Genomic DNA, 19287 nt, shown 5'->3' with positions numbered 1-19287 from the left:
GTCAGTCTTATGTACAAATGTTCTCTTGCACCCTGCTGCAATGTGTGCATTACATATATGGCAAAAGGCTGTACCACCCCAAGTTTTTTGCTTCAGGGTCCTTCTTACATTAGGTGTTTGATGCCTGATGCCTGACCAAGGACTGCAGAGAGAACTTAATGACCATATTCACACACCCAAGACAAGCTAAACACGGACAGCATGCTCTGATGCTGCTAATCCAAGAACATGTCAACAGGCAAATCGTAATTGCTACTGCATACTAAAAACAAACTAATCCATACAACATGTGCTATTTTCAGCCAAAGTCTTCATACCTTTCTTGAACCAGCTCGAGTCAAAATTGTCGGGCAATTTAAGTGTCATAGGGAGTAAAATAAAAACTTTTGAAAATTGTTTGTAAAAGTGATTCATGGTGATGAGCTATGCAAATCAAACAAAGGAAAAATACCTTGTCATTAAAAAAACACTTACATGATGTGAAGACTAGCCAACATTTCAACCAAGAGTTTGTTTCAGCCTGCAGTAGCCATAAAAAGGCTCATTGGCCTTGAGGGCCGTGGTTATGTTAAAAATGTCTGTCTGTCACAGTAAATCACTCATTCATTAAAAAAAGGATGCACAATAGCAAAAACAGCATGTTTTTGTTCTGTACAATTTTATCTGGTCATCATATGTAATCTAATATACAGTAATATCAATAAATCTGCAATCCCCCCCTCTTTCTAAAGATTCTAACTGTTTTAGTTCCAGTATACACTAAAATGTGGTCATTTTGTAGTTAACGATAGTGTAGGGTTGTTTTGAACTGCATTATTTTGAAAATTCACTTCATTTACATCACATAGCAAGGCAAGAAACACTTTTCTGTACCGTATGATTCAATACAGCGCAGAACAGGCATAACTGCAGTCTGAAAAATATGATGAATCTGACAAAAACTGTACACGAAAAGCTTCACAAACATGTATTTAATTAGATTATAAAGATGCACCTGATTGCTGGTAAATCAACAATGCTTTTTGATGGCCTACTTCTCCAGAAACTGCTGGAAAATATACTCCCGTGTTTGCAGACACTACATCTTGTTAATGACCTTTGGCTACATATTGCAAAGGGACAATGTTGTTATGATGAAAGGGAGCCAGCCATGGTGACTCACCCAGAGATGGCTCGTGTTGTTCTGAACAGCACGCTCCTCTCTTTCCCTTTTTGTGTCTCTCAGTTTTTCTCCCTCTGTTTTTTCTCAAATCTGAAGTATACTAGGAGCTCTGGCTGTGCCACGTGGACCCAGGCTACCTGCCAAGGCCTGTCCACATGCCTTGCCACAAGCACTCCCTATGAGAGCTCGGGAGTAAGCTGTTAGGAAGCTATGGCTGAGTTTCTTGACTTCTCCCCCTCTTTTTCTCGTATCTCAATCTCTGTCTTACAGATTGTCATTGCGCCTTGCTGTGACCTGTGGTCATCAGCCAAGTTCAGAGGCAGAAGTGCTATGACACAGAAGGCTGCCATATAACTACCTGCATGCCGATGCACAGCTCAGTGAGGTAGTGCAAAGAAATGTACACAATTTCTTTTGCACAAAGGAATAATCTAACTCAGTAATTAATCTAACTCAGTAATTCCTCCCCGTCTCCCTGAACTGTCTTTGTAACAATTCAGTCCAATACTGCTCCTTAAGAGATATGTGAAGGTTTGTATATCACTAAAAAGATTTGAAATTTCTTTGAATCCTAGTAGTCTTTTTCCCCTTCCAGAGGTCATGTTTTTACATCAGTATTTTGGATATGTGGTAGACGACTTGGTTTTTGCTGAACATTCCTGAAGTATTAGGAGATTCACTTGTGGGTCATCTGGACTTTATACTTGCTTTTTCTTTCAGAACTCAGGGTGGTCTGGAGTAATCACAGTTGCACAGATCAAAACCTCCTGGTGCATCATATGATCAAAAAAGCATGTTTAATGTGATAGTGGGTTAAAATATCCACGCCACCTGTGTGCTTTCAGTATCTTAGCTCCATCCAAAGATCAATCAAAGGTTGAAAAATATTTGATTTGTTGAGTACTCTTCAGGTTAAAGGAGGAAATCCTGTACTTTGTGATCCCTCCAAATCATTGCAAATACTTCACAGTCTGTGGCTTTTACTGTTGTTAAAGAGGGACTCATAAGATCATCTCCACGTGGTATCATTTCGCTAATAAAAGGTAATTTCAGCGTTTGCCAACCAATGACACAGACATAAATAAATGTGAACAAAGATCTTGAAAAGCAGGCCATGTTAAATATTTATCAAAAGCATCTGCAGGCAAAAAAACATCCAAGCATCTTTTTACACTTCTTGTCCCCCAGTGACACATGCTGTGTATTCTCAAGCACAATATCTGACCTAGATTTTAGCTGCTTCAAGTTCTGATGGTATTGTTTCAATTATGAGATATGAAATATAGGTCTGTGAACATTGTTGTTGCAATGTTTAAAATAATAGTTTTAAAAATGCGATACTGTGTGGTAATTACTATAACAGTGTGTTCAAACAGAAGGCATAGTGAATTTAGCTTTCAATATTTTGCACAAATTTGGTGAATTTGGACCTAATTGCATCTTTGCATCTCTCAAGCACAACATCTGACCTAGATTTTAGCTGCTTCAAGTTCTGATGGTATTGTTTCAATTATGAGATATGAAATATAGGTCTGTGAACATTGTTGTTGAAATGTTTGAAATAATAGTTTTAAAAAGGCGATACTGTGTGGTAATTACTTTAATAGTGTGTTCAAACAGAAGGCATAGTGAATTTAGCTTTCAATATTTTGCACAAATTTGGTGAATTTGTACCTAATTGCATCTTTCCATTGACTTGCGCTACCTTTCAGATTTTGAATTTAGAGGTGCTTTTAGGCAGATTTTATTGCCTTCAGAAAGAGCCAGACTAGATGTTGCTCCTTGTTTACAGCCTTTGTGATAAACTAGGCCAAATCACTGGCAGTGATCTTTACGTTAACTTGTGTTATTGATCTTCTCATCTTAACTTTGGCCATGAATCAGCACATTAAACAAAAATGTGTAACTATTACTTTAAAAAGTGTCATGTACTAAAATACAAAAGATTGTTGGTTGTGATGATATTCCACAATGCTTTACTGTTACTTAATTTGAATCAGGCAGGACATTAGCAAATATTTTAAGTAGAGCTCATAATGAGCAGATGATTCTGCAACTGAATAATCCTCTATGGAGTGTCATAATGAATGGAACAGTCAAGTTAAATCTCAGCTATGGCAGGGAAAAATCTCTTAACCACTTAACACAACTGCTGCTGTGGGTAGCACCAGTGGGAGAGGTGTTTATAAGAAGACAATAAACTGGGTCTCATATGAATTATAGGGTGGGAAAGGGTGTGGAGTCTATTCTCTCTGACTATAGTTAACCTTGTGAAAAACGCAGAGCCTGCCACATGTCAAACCTGACATCTCAGTTCTCACCATGCATCTGTGAGGAAGCACTTCTGCAAAATAAGCAAAGCCAGCAAAGATCATATTAGGCTTTGTGTATACACTTTGAATTCAAAAAGAGTAACTTCCAACGGTTTCATGATAACGCAAATAAATAAATAAATAAAAAATAAAACTATGTCCATTCATTGCTAAGTTTGTTATCCGTATGACAAACACTGACCGTTAGATTCAGCCAGCCTCTGGTAAGGAAGAAGATATAGTACCTTTTCTGTTGTGAATTAACATATTTCCAATATTTCAGTAGGGACATGAACACTGTATTCCAGAGAGAACAGTTTCTTCCATAGCACAGAGGATAAGATGTCTTTTCCTGCTGTCACCACTACAAAAGAGAAACATATTATTCTGTTAACAATTACACATGCAGTTTTGTTTTAATTTTTCATTTTCCAGTTCATTCCGATGCCAAGGCACGTGTATTCCATGCATACTCTGTGTGTCACATTTCTGAATATTAAGAATATGTTTAAGGTTAGCCGGTATCCTGACTTTCTATCATAGATTCTCATACAGCTTAAATTTAATGATAAAAAAATAAATAAATAAAAAGAACCTATATTTTAGATAATTATAACATAACCAAAGCTTTTCCGGAGCTGTTTAATTATACCACCAGACCAAATAACATAAATTTACGAATGATCTGTTGACCACATTCTATTGGTCAAAAGGGCGTTTTCTGCCCAAAACTCTGCTCCCTCACTTACCGCTCACTGTAGTTACAATCATGGGAGCTCATCATCAACCACACACTGTCACTAAGTGACCTCATGGTCTTACATCAAAATATCGCCAAGTGATACACAACAAAAACGCAGCTGGAGTTACTATGCAAACACAGGAGTTCTGATGGGATCTGATTCAAATATGGTAGGGCAGTAAGTGAACCATATTGTACAGTACCATTCATTAATTTTCTTTGAAACCACACTTTCAAAAAACCCACATTTGAAAGAATAGCATGTGTAATTTTCATCTGTGAAAGACACACAAACACTTACACACCCATGTCACCAAACTCCTGACACCAGCTCATGACAGCATCCCCTTCTTCTGGCTTCAAACTGTGGGTGGTGCAGGCTTTACCACACAGTGGTACAGTAGGAGGGGTGCACTGTACGTTAATCCTACATGCCAACAGATGTTTTTAATGACAGAAGGGCTATTTCAGCTGAAGCCTGAGAAAAGTGGAGAAAATGAAAAATGCAGAAGGAGCAATGCTGTCATAAGCACAATACTGACAGTGTCCAAGGAAAACACTGTTCAAAGTTATGTTCTGATTCCATTCAATTCAGATCATGAAAGTAGGGTTTGCAGCTACTTAACCTTTCTCATATTATCCAAAATCATCAAAAAAGAGCCAGAGGCAAAAAAAACAAGGCCTTTTCCTCATCAAGATTTTGACCATGACTCACAGTGTGGTATGATGAGTAATACCATGCTTCCACATGCACTGATTCTTTGGTTTAAGGCATTATACACCTGCCACTGCATTTCTTTAAGGAAAGACAAACATCTGGTTCCAGTGCACTGATATGTGCTTTATCGCTAAACATGCACCTGTATCTAAGACATTTTCACCAGTACAAAAATACGTTGCTGTCAGTAATATGTAGGCTATTCCTATCCAATACACAGTAGTCTTTAATGTATATGTAGTAACCATTTCTGCATGTGTTAATATCTCCAAATGAAAGGGAAAACCTTGTTCCTTTTCTGGGGCTGGCACTCCTCTACCTCCACCAGCTCTGTAATTAAGTTCTGATGGGGAGCTGACTCTCCTCTGTGGTAGTATCCCGGTTGGTGCCAGGTCTTACAGACCATATCCACCCTTACAGGCTCAAGCTAAGCATCCTCTTTTCCAGAGAAGCTACTCCAAAGCTGACTGCACAAGAATGCAGGCATTGCTTCTTCCTCAAAGTATCAATCACACAACTTATTGGGAAAAGATGCTGCCAAGGTCTGAGTTCACGGATTCAAGACTGATCCTTCATGAGCGAGCACTCACTGGGGAGAGGTGAATAACTCGCGCTTCCATGTAAAATGTGACAGATGATCGATTTGACAGAGCCAGAGAACAAGACACAACAGCAAACATAGATTTAATATGGTGGGGAAAATGTCTTTCAGTGGTGAAGAAACAGGGATATGATTAACCTGTTTGTGTACACTACAGACTTCTCTGAAATGAGCAGACAAACAAGCAGGTTCCTGCATTGTTGTCCAAATGGTTTCAGTTAGGAACTCTGACTGGTGCAAGCTGTGAAGAGAAGAAAGCTAAGTGCAAAACAAAAGCATATTTACTTTTATGACCACCTTTAGGATTTACAGACGCTGTTGTGGAAGAATGACTGGCTCTGAAAGAGATTTATTGTCAGTGCAGCCTATCTTTAACATACGATACAGTGAAATGGGATAAAGGCAGGAAACAGCTACTTTTTTAAACATAAAGTGTGGTCACCAACCTTACATTTGCTTTACCTTATAAACTGCATGAAAGCCTAAAATACTGTGAATTTCCATTTTGTTTGTCACCTTAGCAATCTGAATCACCTGCAAAAGGTTACTGTGGAAAAAGAAGTTTTGTATTATTGTTTAATTCATATTTTACAGAATTTGAAAAGGAATGTCTGCATTTGCAATTTCAGCACTAATGGAGAGCAGATGATGGATGAATGATGTGGATTTTGCTTTTCCAATAACTTTTAAGCAGGCAAGAAGATTAAAGGCTAGGAAGGGAGAGAAAGTAGGTTACACAAAGTAACACATCCAGCTGCACAGCAACATCATAGTTTTTTACTACTGGCTCAGAATCCAGCTGACATCATCTGGGGAGAGCAATGGGGAGGATGATAGTGTTATACTCATTCATCCTAAGAACCATTTCTGCAATTACAACTACTTTAAATATTAGTTCATGAAATTTTGAGTTTCAAGAAGTAGTAAGTCATGTCTTCATCTACCCACAATTCCCTTATTGATCATGTACGCTTGTACTGAATAAATGTTAATTCTGCAGTGTTTCATGCCTCTAGGGCTGAAACTAAAAACGATTTACTTTTTAACATGATCTACCAATCATTTGTTTAGATTGACTGATCATTTATATGATCTATATGATATATATCATTTTGTCAATAAAACGCCAGAAAACAGTGAAACTTGCCCATCATAATTTTTCAGAGCCTGATGTGACATCTTTATATTACTTATTTTGATCAACAGTTCAGAACCAAAAGATATTCAGCATACTTTCAAATAGCATGAGGCAGGCAACTAGTCACATTTGAGAGGCTGAAACCAATAAGTGTTTGGCATTTTCATTTACAAATCAATCAAATCAATGTCATCAAAATAGCTGCTCAATAATTTTCTGTCAAATTGCTAATCAACGAATCATCAAATAATCAGTTTAGCCCTAAATGGTTACATGAAACTTTGCTCACTTAATGCAAAGCTACACTCCAACCAAGACAGCTGACATATTGAGGAGCCTGATGACCTAAACAGACACCTAAGAGGGCGCAAAATTAATGACCTTAGTGTCTCAACTTTAAATGTTAAGTCTCTTTTTACTGTCATCTCTTTAAAACATCAGATGAATGACGGAGCAAATTTATAGCGGGAAAGTGGAATAATTAGGACAGCAACATAAATATTCCAGACATCATGACATAGATCATGTGCTGTTCCAGCACTGGCATTCAAGTACTGCGGTTTTTCCTCGTCTACATCCAGTAGTCATAGTAGAAAATGGCACAGTGCATTGGTAAATGTGCTTTGTAAAACTTTTATGACCTCAAAAACATAATTTTTCACCGACAAACTATGCAAGTGATGAGCATGCCATCTGGCCATTAAAATGTAGAGAGATACGTCCTGAGATAAGTCACTGAGCTCATGTCTAGGAGCAGGGCACAAATCCAGGACCAAGGGATGTACATTTTTTCCAGTTATAAATACCTGTGTGACCCTTTGTCTGATGTGGTAGTTATGCACAGATCACACTTTAAACTCAGATGATGTGCAGTATTTAAAGGGTGAGCCTTTCAAGTTGGTACAACTTAATTCAGAATGTATGAACTATATGCATTTAGGAAAGTGAAAGATACATAAACCAACCATGAACCAACTCAACATCCAGCCATCCATTACCAATTACTGCTTATCCTTTGTAGGGTCACGGGGGGTGGGGGGTTGGGCAGGACGAACTTGCTAACGTATAAAGACAAACAACCACTGATGTCCACATTCACATGTATGGACAATTTAGAGTTAACCACTCACTGTCTCTAGCCACTCTGCTGCTTCTAACTCAGCATGTTATAAAATATTATAAATGCCAAAATGTATCAAATTTATCATTGTTTATATGGAAATAGTATAATCCTTTTAATAATAAAACCATAATAATGGTTTTACTAGCAGAACATCATGCACAATGGACTCCATATCATGGCCTTCATATGGAAAATTTGTGGAAAAGTAAATGGAAAAGTAAGGCAATCCTCAGTTCCAAATTACAGCATATTACACAATACTATTTTCCCCACTTACGAACAGGGGTGTAACTCCCTGAGGGTCATTAACAAAAGATTTTACAAGATTCCTCCATTGATGCCTGACTGAGATGACCTTGTAATAAGACTTAATGACCTCGCCTCAGAGCAGATGGGTGGTGTCTGGAGAAGTTAACAGCATTTTGTTTAAACCCAGTGCTGTTTTAATGTAAACGGTTGTGCTGCTGGATACATACCTGGGACAAACTAAGGTTTGTGTATGAGCTTTGCACTGAGAAAAATTCCTCAGCAGGAAGGAGAAGACGAATTTTGGAGTCAATGTTGATCAGCTGCTCCAGGTCAGAAGGCTCTGGGGTGTAGCCCTGGCCTGTCAGGACTGACACAGCACAAATGTCCTCCTGGAAGGGAATTATTGCTGAAATAAGTCATGGCCCACAGGGTATAATTCTGCTTTATTTTGTGGCAACCCAAATAGGGAACTGATCGGATCGGATCTGATCTGTCTATTGCGTATGTAGCAACTTTGTGGCAGTGATGTCTGGAACAGGGAAGAGGCACAAGCCTGACTCTACCGCTTGGTATTCACTTCTGGATGGCCAACAGGGTGCTGATCGCTCTTCTCCACACTACATGCCAACTAAATAGTGAAATGCCAAAACTTAGACGATTGCTTCTTTCTCACTCTGTCAATGCTAGTGAGCCTCTCCTTTTATCCTATGGAAAATAGTGGGTGTATGGTGAGCTCATAACAACTCAATGGTGAGATAAGCTCTTGCAGTAAAGCTTTCATGCCAGAGAAGATCACAACTTTGCAAAGAACACAGCTGTGAACTCTGAATGCTGTGAGGGGGAGAAGAAAACTGGCAGAGGACAACAGCAAACATAAGATTTATCAGCTAGGTGGAGCACTACACAAAGCCAAAATTTAACAAATGAAATCCAAAAATGTACATCTTTATTCTGATTGAGTGACTCCAGTGTTAAACAATTGCAGCAGTTTTCTTGGATGTGGCAGAATATATACATTTCCAGACTTAAGGCAGGCCTTGATTTGTTGATTTGTCCTTGTGCATGTCCATTTGTAGACATACACATCTCTTGACCACTGTATAAAAATGAATGAGTTGTTAAACAGACAGACAGCACCATGAGTGAAAACTCCACTAACACTGGTGGTGTTCTTCACAGTGACTGATTCTACAACAAGAAACAGGTGAGAAATAAAAAAATGCTAGAAATGCTCTGTAGTCTAACAAATTCCATCTTTAAAGGTAAAAGGTTACATGTAAAGGTTTGCCACATGGAAAATCCTACTCACTACAATATATAGTAGATTTAACTCATCCCAGGTTTTAGGAGCAGTAGGCAACCATTGTGTGGTACCCAAGGACCAACTCTCAAGGACTCTGACAGGGGAACAGAGCTAATATATTAATTATATTATATTAATACTTTTTTTTGTAAGTAAGAAACAGTGTTGGCCGTTTCATCCAACTCCCAAAACGTTAGGCTAACTTAAACTAACTGACTGTCAGCTGTAGCTTTACAGTACCTACATGACAATGGCATCAATCTTTTCATCACCTCTCGACAAAAATACAAATAACCGTATCACCCATGTCAAACTTTTATATTAAACTTCTGTATTTCACAGCTGAAATCTCATTTTGACTATTTTAAAACACCTCTTATAAAACTCAGAAAGTTCTCTTTTTTAAAGACCTCTTTTCCCCTTAACGAGAAGTATCTCTCCACATAGTATCAACCTATGGCCATAAATAACAGGTGAATGTCCAGTGAAAGAAAGAGATTACATCCACTGCTGCAGCACTAAAATGTTCTATGATTATTGACTGATTTACTGCCCCGGGTTACCAGAACTACAGCACACATTGGAACTTGTTAAGACAAGAGTGAGTAATATTAAAAAAAAGTGTGCGAGCCCAACAGTGAGTGGCAGCTTGTGATTAATGCGTCCTGAGGGAATCTGCCAAGAACTGGGTGAAGTCCTCACTAAACTAAAGACACATCACTGCCAAAGTCCTGGTGACATAAATAATGTGCTTTGCTCTGTTATGGCCATTCATTATAGCACGTCTAGCAATAACAGGAAGTCTTCCTCTAGCCAATAAAAAAACTCAGAGCATCTGCACTCCGCTCAGTTTGGTATCAGCCACCACAATTACTGCAGTATTGTTCTAAAAGTCAAGGCAAACATCATAAATAGAGCAGTAAGACATAAAAAAAACCCTGGCAGGCTGTCCCACGGATGCAGAGCTGTCGGGGTCAAGCTAAATGGAACCGTATGTGAAAGGTAAGAATGTTCCCTCTTACTTCCCAATAGGCTTCATCCCATCTGACTTCAAACTGGCCTCACAGCTGCCAAAAGAGCTATTAAAGCAAATTAAAACTGAAAATAAGACGTTTTGAAGTTAGGATGGTAGGTCCACAGTGAAACAGTCTACTGTTCCAGGTGGCATGGGGTCACAGATGGATCTTCAAGAAAAACAAGAGGCCTCAGTTTCTTGGCTTTAAGCTCTATCAGCACACTCTCACTGTTAGTGCAACTGGAGCTTATACGAGGGCTATATGAAAGATCCTGGGCTCAGAAAACACCACAGAAGGCATTGTTATGAAAACTTAATAAAAGCAAAATGAATCCAAACCAAGAATTCCAAGTGAACTGCAAATGGCACCTAACATCTGCTTCACAATCTGAAATGCTTTGAGGAGCTAGAATCTTCTGCCCAGAGGCTGTCTTGGCTGCCAGCAGTCATCAAAACATGGATATCTCACCAGTATCACTCTACATGGTGTTTTGAGCTAACTTAATATGTGAAATAATATCATCTTAAAGGCCAAATGTTAGATTATGACACACATTCCACCAAATAAGATCACAAAAGAAACATTTTATATTTGCCAAAACTGAACAAAGAGGCTATCACTAAACACAGGAAACAATATTTGCTTCCTATAAATAAAAAGTTCTAAATGTAGTAAATAAGAGCAAAATGTTGGTACCAATGAGCACTGGAAGGAATTATCTGCTGTAAGACTTCTGGACATGAAGGAGGAAGTATTAAGGAACCTGAAAAGAGAGACTATCCTACAGCATATGTTGTCTGTTAGGGCTTCATGTCAGCCTACCTCGCTGTCTGTGCCTCTGGCACTGTCCTCTTCCTCTTCCTCTTCGTCTACTTCTTGGAGAAGCTCGGCCAGACGCTCTTTCTCTGTCTGGGTCAAAAGCACTTGGTCCCCCTCATCACTAACCAGCTATTGACATTACACCACATTTGGAAAAAAAGAGAATGAAAATCACTATTGCATAACATTTCTACTATTTTCAGTGGTGCCCTAATATGCTAACAGTATATCTTTCTCTTGAACTAGAAGGAAATATTTTCCTCCCTGGAAAAACAAACAGTCTAGAAACTTGCTCCAAGTCATGCGATATACCCCGGCACTGCATTTGGCCCGATGTGAACTTTGACATACCTCAATGTTTCTCTTGACAAAGTCCTTCTGTTTTTTCTTGCCTTTGAAAGCTCCACTGTGGCTGCCTTCAAATAGCTCTTCCCCAGTCTCTTCATGGCTTGCTTCAAATGATTCTGTGGAGCTCTTTGGCCTCTTTTTACCTGTCAAGCAAGTCACACTTTACCGGAAGGTAAATTTTAAAAAACTAAGTCAAGGCTCTAACAATAACCATTAGCCAATTCTGATGAAAAATCAAAGAATTTCAGTCTTTAATGATGAGCTCATACTCTATCATATGATCTAGATTATACAATTATTTGCAACAGTTCAACAGACGAAATATACACAATTTGTAAAAAATGAGACTACTCTAACACTAGCCTTGCAAGGTGGCATTGTGGGTGGGAAGGCCATGCTTCGGAGCTAGTACTGTGAACTGTTTATGCATTCACTCTTGGAAAACTTCTGTAATATCACAGTTTGTGCACTACTATACAGACACATCTGTACCAGCCTACCATGAAGGAGGAAAACGATAGCTGAGCTCATGGCGCCATCAAGTGCACAATATAGGAAGTACACTTGAGAACACAGACCGATGATCCATCATGTAAATATGCACGCTGCATTTCCCGTCATCTTCGATTTCCACTAACTCACTTTGCATCACGTTTTGGTCTCTGTTGTGCTCAGAGTCAGGAACCTGAGTTTCAAACACAGGCACAAAGTCATCCTCCTCTTCTGTTCCTTTAAGATAAAAAAAAACAATTTCAGATGTCTGACAATGACAGTGTATGCTAAACTTTTCAACACTGTTGCTGATCTGTATATTGTTGCCTATGCTTACCAATGGATGCTTCCAGAGCCAGAAACAACCTTGTGTTCAAAGCTTCATGGGCACATTCAGAATGACCCTCAGGCTTATTCTGCTGCACATTATGGACACCAAATGTGACAAGATAGACAGATTTTATTAGTCAAAATCAGTACTGGTCTGGTCTAATGCAAGTAGAGTAAATATAAAGACTACGTCTACCAGGAGCTCTTGCCAGAGTTTTGCTTGAAGTTCTTTTCTTTGACGCTTGGTTTCTTTTTCTTTGCAGATCTTTTCAGAAAGTATTTCATCAAGTCGTCTCATTTCCTCAATGGCTCTCTGTAGTTTGAAATCCTCCTTCTCCTCATCAGTAACATCAAACTGGCACTGAGCTAAAAAATTATATACAGTGCGAGGTAACTTAATTGAAATGGCACTATCCTAAAAATGAGTGCACTATTCCATCGTACAGAACACTTACTTTCGTCAGAATCTCTGGTTGAGGAGTTGGAAATAGTTTCTTGAGAGCTGCTCTGAACCTACAAGGAATTATTTTCTAAGCTTAATGAAAATTATTCAATATTGTAAGCTGGTAATACTGAATGTTCTAAGTCTAATGTGTAATTCTTACTTATTTACCTGAATATCAGCAGCATTGTTGGTCAAAACAACAAGGGAAAATGGAGTTGTGGGACACACTCTGTCACTATGAGGCAACGACACGCTAGAGACACGGCTGCCTGTTAGTTCTGTCGGCGCAGGTCGGGAAATGTCATCCAAACTCCCTCTGACAATTTCCATAGTGTTGTTTTCTTAAGCTGTATTTCAGAGGAAAAAAGCACCTACAAAAGTATTTGCAATAAATAGTTGTTGGCTAGGGCAACTACTTGTCAACAGAAACTTCACAGTGTTTTTCCGCCCATTTTGGTAACTATGGACGCAAACACTCCCGGATGTTGTAACTATGGAACTATGCATTAGTTACTATGACTACCGGACAAAGTCGAGGCAGCTCATCTGATTCTTCGGTCGATACAGCTAGCTAGCTAGCGTAGCCATTAGGGAGCTAGCTAGCGGTTAGTAGTAGTGGTAGCCCTCGCCTTGTATAACCATATTTTTTGTCGCTTCTGCAATAACATTAAATGTGTTCGCTGTAGGTGAGCTATTGGTGATAAATGTCTACAGCGTGAGAAAGTGAGGGAGGAGGTTTCGAGGCTCCGTCTTTGTGGTAGGTAACGTTAACCAGTAAGCCATTTAATGTGGTTAGCTAGCGTAACCAAGCTGAAAAGGCTAACGTTGATAGTCTTCAGGCAAATTACCAAACCTATCAAAGAAAATCACATGTGATGTGTTCTGTTGGATATTAATTTTCTTTAGATGGTAGCTCAGTTCCTAGCTAGCTATCACAAACATCGTGTATGCGGTATGTCAACGTGGTATCTTTTGTTTTGGCCTTGTTCTCTGTACGTTTTCGAGCTTGGCTATCATAGCTAATAAGGGAGCATCGAAAATGGGTCTGTAGCCGCTGAGACGGAACAATTCAGAACCAGAGTTATATTTTATAGGTGGGAGGTGTAATTAACTAAAGTCATTACTCCGCCAACTTAGATGTTTGTAGCTAAGTAGCGCTAGCTGGCTAAATGCATACTATTGTTGCGAGCGTTTTTTGCTCAGTCTTGTCATTGTCCCACTGTTTCACAATCACACCCATTTCGCTGGCAGCTGACCAAGCTCTGCAGAGTACCTGCGCCAGGCTGGTATCGTCATATATGGTCTAAGCTATGTTTTTTTTCGTCATATATATTCTTGTATTTGTAATTATATGTTTTTTTTCTTATTTATGTCAGGTTGAGTTGACTCTGTAGGGAAGATGTGCAATGGAATGATAGAGTCAATATCAAAAGCCTTTTGGGCCCACACCTCAGCCAATAAACTGCCCTTGTTGTTGCTACTGATACTGGCCTTGGTGTCTACTGGGCAGGGGTCAGGTAAGAGGCAGAATTTATGGTCTCACACTATATATTGTCATGTCTTTCTGTTCTCTGTTAAAGGAACATTATCAAATCAGCTTTGTCATGACGCAGAGGGAGCAGGAACTCTTGACTCTGAGAGAATGTGTTGCTCATAATCAGCTGCATCTTAACACAAATTTCCAATTAATTCTGGCATATTTATCAGCATTAACAGTGCAGCCCTATAACTACTTGACAAGATGATGTTACCTAAATATCATATGTTGTCATTGTCATTGATGTGCTATTTTTTAGTATATATGACTAATGAAATATACAGTATAATTCATCTGCATAATGGACTACCTTTGAAGAAAGAGCTCAGCTCTTTCAAATTAATGTTTGCTTAGGAAGTCTAAAGAGATATGGTATACATTTGTGTACACTGCCTACATTTATAGCTAAGTTGAACCAGTATCCTCACAAACAACCGTGACTGTTCAGCCCATATGGCAATTAAAGGTTTCTGCCTGACAGCATCAATAATATCAAACCAGGCTCAATATATGTGTTGTATTAATTCTACTCAAAACCTGAGCGGGTTTCATAAAATTTAATTTTTTTCACAGGATGTGTGAGGCCTTATATGGTCCAGAACAGCTGGGTAAACCTCACAGAAACCAACAGGGGCTTGTTTCCAGTGGGCACAGTACTGCAATACAGCTGTGACCCTGGTTACCTGCCAGATGGACCCAGCATTCTCACCTGCACCACACTTGGGCGCTGGTCCTCTGATCCTCCTCACTGCATACGCAGCGGTGGTAAGATATTCTGTCAACCATTGTCTTTTCTGATATGTAAAGTACTGAGTGACTTGTGAGCAACTAGCCTAATGTAACACCTTTCTCCCCTAAGTAAAAACATTGTTCTTTTGAGTCATTTAGACATTTTAATTACGTGGCCCCTAAGTCTCTGTAATTGTCTGTCATTTTTAGCAAATTAAACTCAAGTATAAACTTTGCACTTTTAAAGCTGCACTGGTACTTGATATACTGTGTTTCTTTTCCCCACCAGCTTGTCTTCCCCTATCTAAACCCGAAAATGGAGGCTACACCTGCCACCCATCCCCCTGTCGAATGTTTTCCCATGGCACTGTGATTGAGTTCTTCTGTGATGAGGGCTTCGTTCTTAGTGGAGACTACAACTACCTGACCTGTCAGGATGGACAGTGGGACGGCCCCATGCAGATCAGTTGTGTAAGCCAAGGTTGGTCAGTCCTCGAACTCAGATCCCACCCACCTGTCAGCAAAATAATTCCTAAAAAAATGTATTCTTTGGAAAAACCAATCCATCAGGGAGACATTCTTAATATGTATCTATCTAATTCTGACAACTGTCTCAGTTGTGGAATTTAGCAAGTTCACTTAAGCTTTGAAAACAAATCTTTAGGTTTTAAAATGTGCTATATAAACAAAGCCTGTATTTGCTATTACAGAGTAACTACAGATATGAGCTATAATTTTGTATAATTTCTTTTTTAAGGCTGTATAAGGCCCTCTACAGTGCAGCATGGCTCAACCAATTTGACAGACACCAACAGGAGCTTGTTCCCTCTGGGCACAGTCCTGCACTACAGCTGTGACCCTGGTTACCTGCCAGCTGGACGTAGCATTCTTACCTGCACCACACTGGGATACTGGTCCTCTGAACCTCCTCGCTGTATACGCAGTGACGGTAAAGACAAGCTACTCATAGTACTGTCTGCAGACATAAATCTTCTTTACACCTTAACATGCACTGTATCCTTAATTATAACTGTATCCTTGATCCTTAAGATGGGCTGAGCCAATCTGGAGAAAGATTGTTGATGATTGAGCTCAACAGCTAAACAACTACATCCTGCCCTCTTTTATAAGATGGTTTCAACAGAGCTCTCCATTTTTGGAAAGCCTTTGTAACATTTTTAAGTGCTATATCAACAAAGCTTATATTTGTTATTAAATATTAATTACAACTATTAACCATATTTTGGACTGTTATCTTTTTTGAAGGTTGTGTGAGACCCTCTACAGTGCAGCATGGCTCAACTAATCTGACAGAAACCAACAGGAGCTCATTCCCTGTGGGCACAGTACTGGAGTACCACTGTGACCCTGGTTACCTCCCAGATGGACCTAACATCCTCACCTGCTCCGCACTTGGACACTGGTCCTCTGAACCTCCTCGCTGTATACGCAGTGACGGTAAAGACAAACTCATTACTGACTGACTGCCTATAGCCAGTGTAAAACCTTTTTTACCCCTGGTGTCAACATGTGCTGTGACCTGAATGAATATTTGCATTAGGTGGATATAGTAACCTGAATTTGCATTGTCCAAAAACAAGTTCACATGTTCCTGTAAATGCAATGGAACATATTTCAGCTCTTATTATGTAAACTAACTCCTCAAGAGGTTGTGATTGAAGCATGTTTAAACTTTTCCAATGTCAACCCCATGAAATGTCAGAGGCCCATCTTGTGTACATCAACAACCAGCAGCTGTGTTAACAAAAATACTTGGTGTGACCAATAAACTTCTCAGATTGCGTCACACCCAGAATATCTATGGATGGAGACAAAGCAAGTTTTTATTACAGATTCAAGAGAAAATGATATACCGCACAAAAGATGTTAAAGTCACATACAAAATAAAGGACATGATGAAAGGCAAGACAGTTTTTTTTGTTTTGCACCTTTCAGCTTATTGCACACTGAAGATAAATTTCTTCTTTCTTAATATAATCTTAAGGTGACAGTAGGCAGATTTTGTGATTGTTTTATTGTTATTAAAGCTGCTAAAACTGCTATTACATTTTAGATCAGCATCCACAACTTTACCTAGTTTGCTTTAGCTTGCTTTGTGATCTTTAATGTTAAATCTTAAAGCTGAGCTCTGACTTACAATCATTCATTTTTGTCTTAAAAACTGTTATTTCTTTTTCTTTTGTTTCAATCTCTTGGTTAAACTGGGGGAAATCTTGGGACATCCAATCATTTATAGGTTCAGCCTGTTTATTCAGTGCTTTTATGGCCCTATAGTCACCTGGGTGCTGTTTCAGAAAGCAGGTTCTACAAATCTGAACTGTGAGTTGTTTTATTTTTCAGTTTCAGAACAGCTGATCAGTATTAGTTTGGTCAGCTCTTGGCTGTGTTAACGTTGAGTTAGGTGTGTATGTTGGGAATGAAAAATCATCAGTGGAGCTTCAGTACAGTGATTCATCATGGCAATGCATTTATTAAGAGCAGAGTCTCCATTTTAATCCGGTGGAGCTAGAAATATGAATACATGCCAATCTGGGCCCTGACATTTATCTTAAAAAAACTGGAGTAGAGAAAGCAGCCAATAAGTTAAGAGTTGCATTTTATTCAGTGCAGTGCACTCATTCATCATTTACCCAGTTGGATTTCCTTGATGGATAATAACGTCCTCCTGTTGGCTGATTTATTCCACTGTAACAGTAGTCCCTGTCTTTCAAATAGGATTCAGACCAGTTTAGCACTGATAGTTTTCTGAAACAACACTGTTTTCCTTTCTTTTCATTGACAGTATGCCAGCCTCCATATCAGCCCGAGAACGGGGGCTACACCTGCCACCCTTCCACATGTGGAAGACTTTCTCATGGCACTGTGATTGAATATTTCTGTGATGAAGGCTATATTCTGAAGGGAGATTATAAATACCTTACCTGTCAGTATGGGGAATGGGACAGCCAAGTGAAGCTCAGCTGCCTCATGGAGCAAGGTAAAAAAATATATAAAAAGGATGACACATTTAGACTCTGAGACAGATAATTACAGTCGATTCTGTACATGTAACTGTGTCAACTGTTAATCTGTCTCACAGACAACAATCCAACTTTACCATTGGGGATGCCTGCCTTGTCCATTGTGGCCTCCACAGCCAGCTCAGTGGCTCTAATCCTGTTTCTGGTGGTACTGTTTGTACTTCTTCAGCCAAAACTCAAGTCCCTCCATCGGTGAGTGTGTCCTCAAAAGCATCTCATAGATGAAGCCAGAGACCCTGGCAGTCACCTTACGTTAAGTAAACCAGTTGCAGAAGTAACAGGCAGACATATGTTAACTTTCCTCTCAACCGTAGGCGTGATCAGGGTGTGTCCGGTCAGCCAGTGTCAATCATGGTGGAAGGAGTTCAGGTGACTTTGCCCTCGTATGAGGAGGCTGTGAGCGGCAGTGGAGCCTCAGCCGAGTCTCGAGTGCAGATAGTGCTGTCCGAGGGTCAGCATGCCACAGCGCCAGAGGCTGGCCCCTCTAGGCCCTCTTCTCACAAACAGCAGCAGTCAGAGATGGCTGTGGTCCACCCTGTACCACTGTCCTCATCCTCCTCATCACCCTCACCCTCATCCTCTACCTGGGTTCTAGAGCATGCAGGTGCTGCAGCTCCTTCATCCTCACAAAGAAGGCCGTCTGCAGGCAGCGACCAACACAGCCTATCCCTGGACTCTGAGATGGAGTATTCTGATGGTAAAGCCCTCCTCAGACATGCCTTTTACCTCTTAACAGTCCCGTTTGTTCTAATGCAGATGTTTGTCTTTTGTCTACAGATATGCCTTTGCTGAAGGAGGCTTGAAAAATGCAGCAGCCTTTGGACTTGCCTGAGACAGCCAGCATTGCTACTGACCTGTGCTGGTGAGCGGGGTGCCTCTTGATCATTTGTCAACACAGCTGTCAACACAGACAAGCATAACTAAAGAGGCTCTGGGTGAATCTGTGGAGCACTCAGAATAATTCCTCTGACCATCCCAAAGGAGAACAGAGAAGGGATGCACATGTACATACATGCTTACATTTTTTTATATGAATTCCTACACCATGTATGTACACCCGGTATCTGAAGCTCTGTTTGAAAATGTAGAACAAAAACAGAAAGGAATAGGGGCACATCTGCGGGAGTGTGCCTTAAAGGCTGTCAAACTTAAAAAAAAAAAAAAAGAAAGAAAAGAAAGAAA

At 39.7% G+C, this 19287-nt stretch overlaps 2 protein-coding genes across 3 annotated transcripts in view; one reads left to right on the top strand and one right to left on the bottom strand.

Annotated features, from left to right (window-relative positions):
• Positions 1 to 13282, bottom strand: part of fsip1 (fibrous sheath interacting protein 1) — a 26368-nt gene extending 13086 nt beyond the window's left edge. The window contains exons 1-8 of the mRNA XM_046412119.1: positions 12967 to 13282; positions 12809 to 12866; positions 12550 to 12719; positions 12361 to 12442; positions 12174 to 12260; positions 11535 to 11674; positions 11187 to 11312; positions 8273 to 8434 (exon numbers count right to left, since the gene is read on the bottom strand). Coding sequence (XP_046268075.1) covers positions 8273 to 8434; positions 11187 to 11312; positions 11535 to 11674; positions 12174 to 12260; positions 12361 to 12442; positions 12550 to 12719; positions 12809 to 12866; positions 12967 to 13128 — 987 coding nt within the window. The 5' untranslated portion in view covers positions 13129 to 13282. The remainder of the gene's footprint in view (positions 1 to 8272; positions 8435 to 11186; positions 11313 to 11534; positions 11675 to 12173; positions 12261 to 12360; positions 12443 to 12549; positions 12720 to 12808; positions 12867 to 12966) is intronic.
• Positions 13046 to 19287, top strand: LOC124071519 (sushi domain-containing protein 4-like). 2 transcript variants are annotated; one of them, XM_046412117.1, is made up of 11 exons: positions 13046 to 13088; positions 13485 to 13555; positions 14175 to 14315; positions 14909 to 15100; positions 15354 to 15545; positions 15822 to 16013; positions 16331 to 16522; positions 17868 to 18062; positions 18165 to 18297; positions 18420 to 18802; positions 18883 to 19287. In XM_046412117.1, exons 3-11 carry the CDS (start codon positions 14198 to 14200, stop codon positions 18906 to 18908), a joined length of 1623 nt encoding a protein of 540 aa, XP_046268073.1. In that variant the 5' UTR covers positions 13046 to 13088; positions 13485 to 13555; positions 14175 to 14197; the 3' UTR covers positions 18909 to 19287. The 2 variants fall into 2 exon arrangements, with proteins under 2 accessions (XP_046268073.1, XP_046268072.1); XM_046412116.1 differs by lacking the exon at positions 13046 to 13088 and adding an exon at positions 13279 to 13403.

The sequence above is a fragment of the Scatophagus argus genome, chromosome 15 (genome assembly GCF_020382885.2).
Source record: "Scatophagus argus isolate fScaArg1 chromosome 15, fScaArg1.pri, whole genome shotgun sequence".
NCBI lineage: Eukaryota > Metazoa > Chordata > Actinopteri > Scatophagidae > Scatophagus > Scatophagus argus.
The sequence above is the reverse complement of the archived record's forward strand: the minus strand, read 5'-3'. Positions and strand labels throughout refer to the sequence as shown.

Bases quoted from the DNA above. Each gene is read 5' to 3' on its own strand.
- LOC124071519 (XM_046412117.1), top strand. From the start codon at position 14,198: ATGTGCAATGGAATGATAGAGTCAATATCAAAAGCCTTTTGGGCCCAC. The intron at 15,546-15,821 runs GTTGGTCAGTCC...TTCTTTTTTAAG, and splicing joins GATCAGTTGTGTAAGCCAAG to GCTGTATAAGGCCCTCTACA. The intron at 18,298-18,419 runs GTGAGTGTGTCC...TCTCAACCGTAG, and splicing joins AAACTCAAGTCCCTCCATCG to GCGTGATCAGGGTGTGTCCG.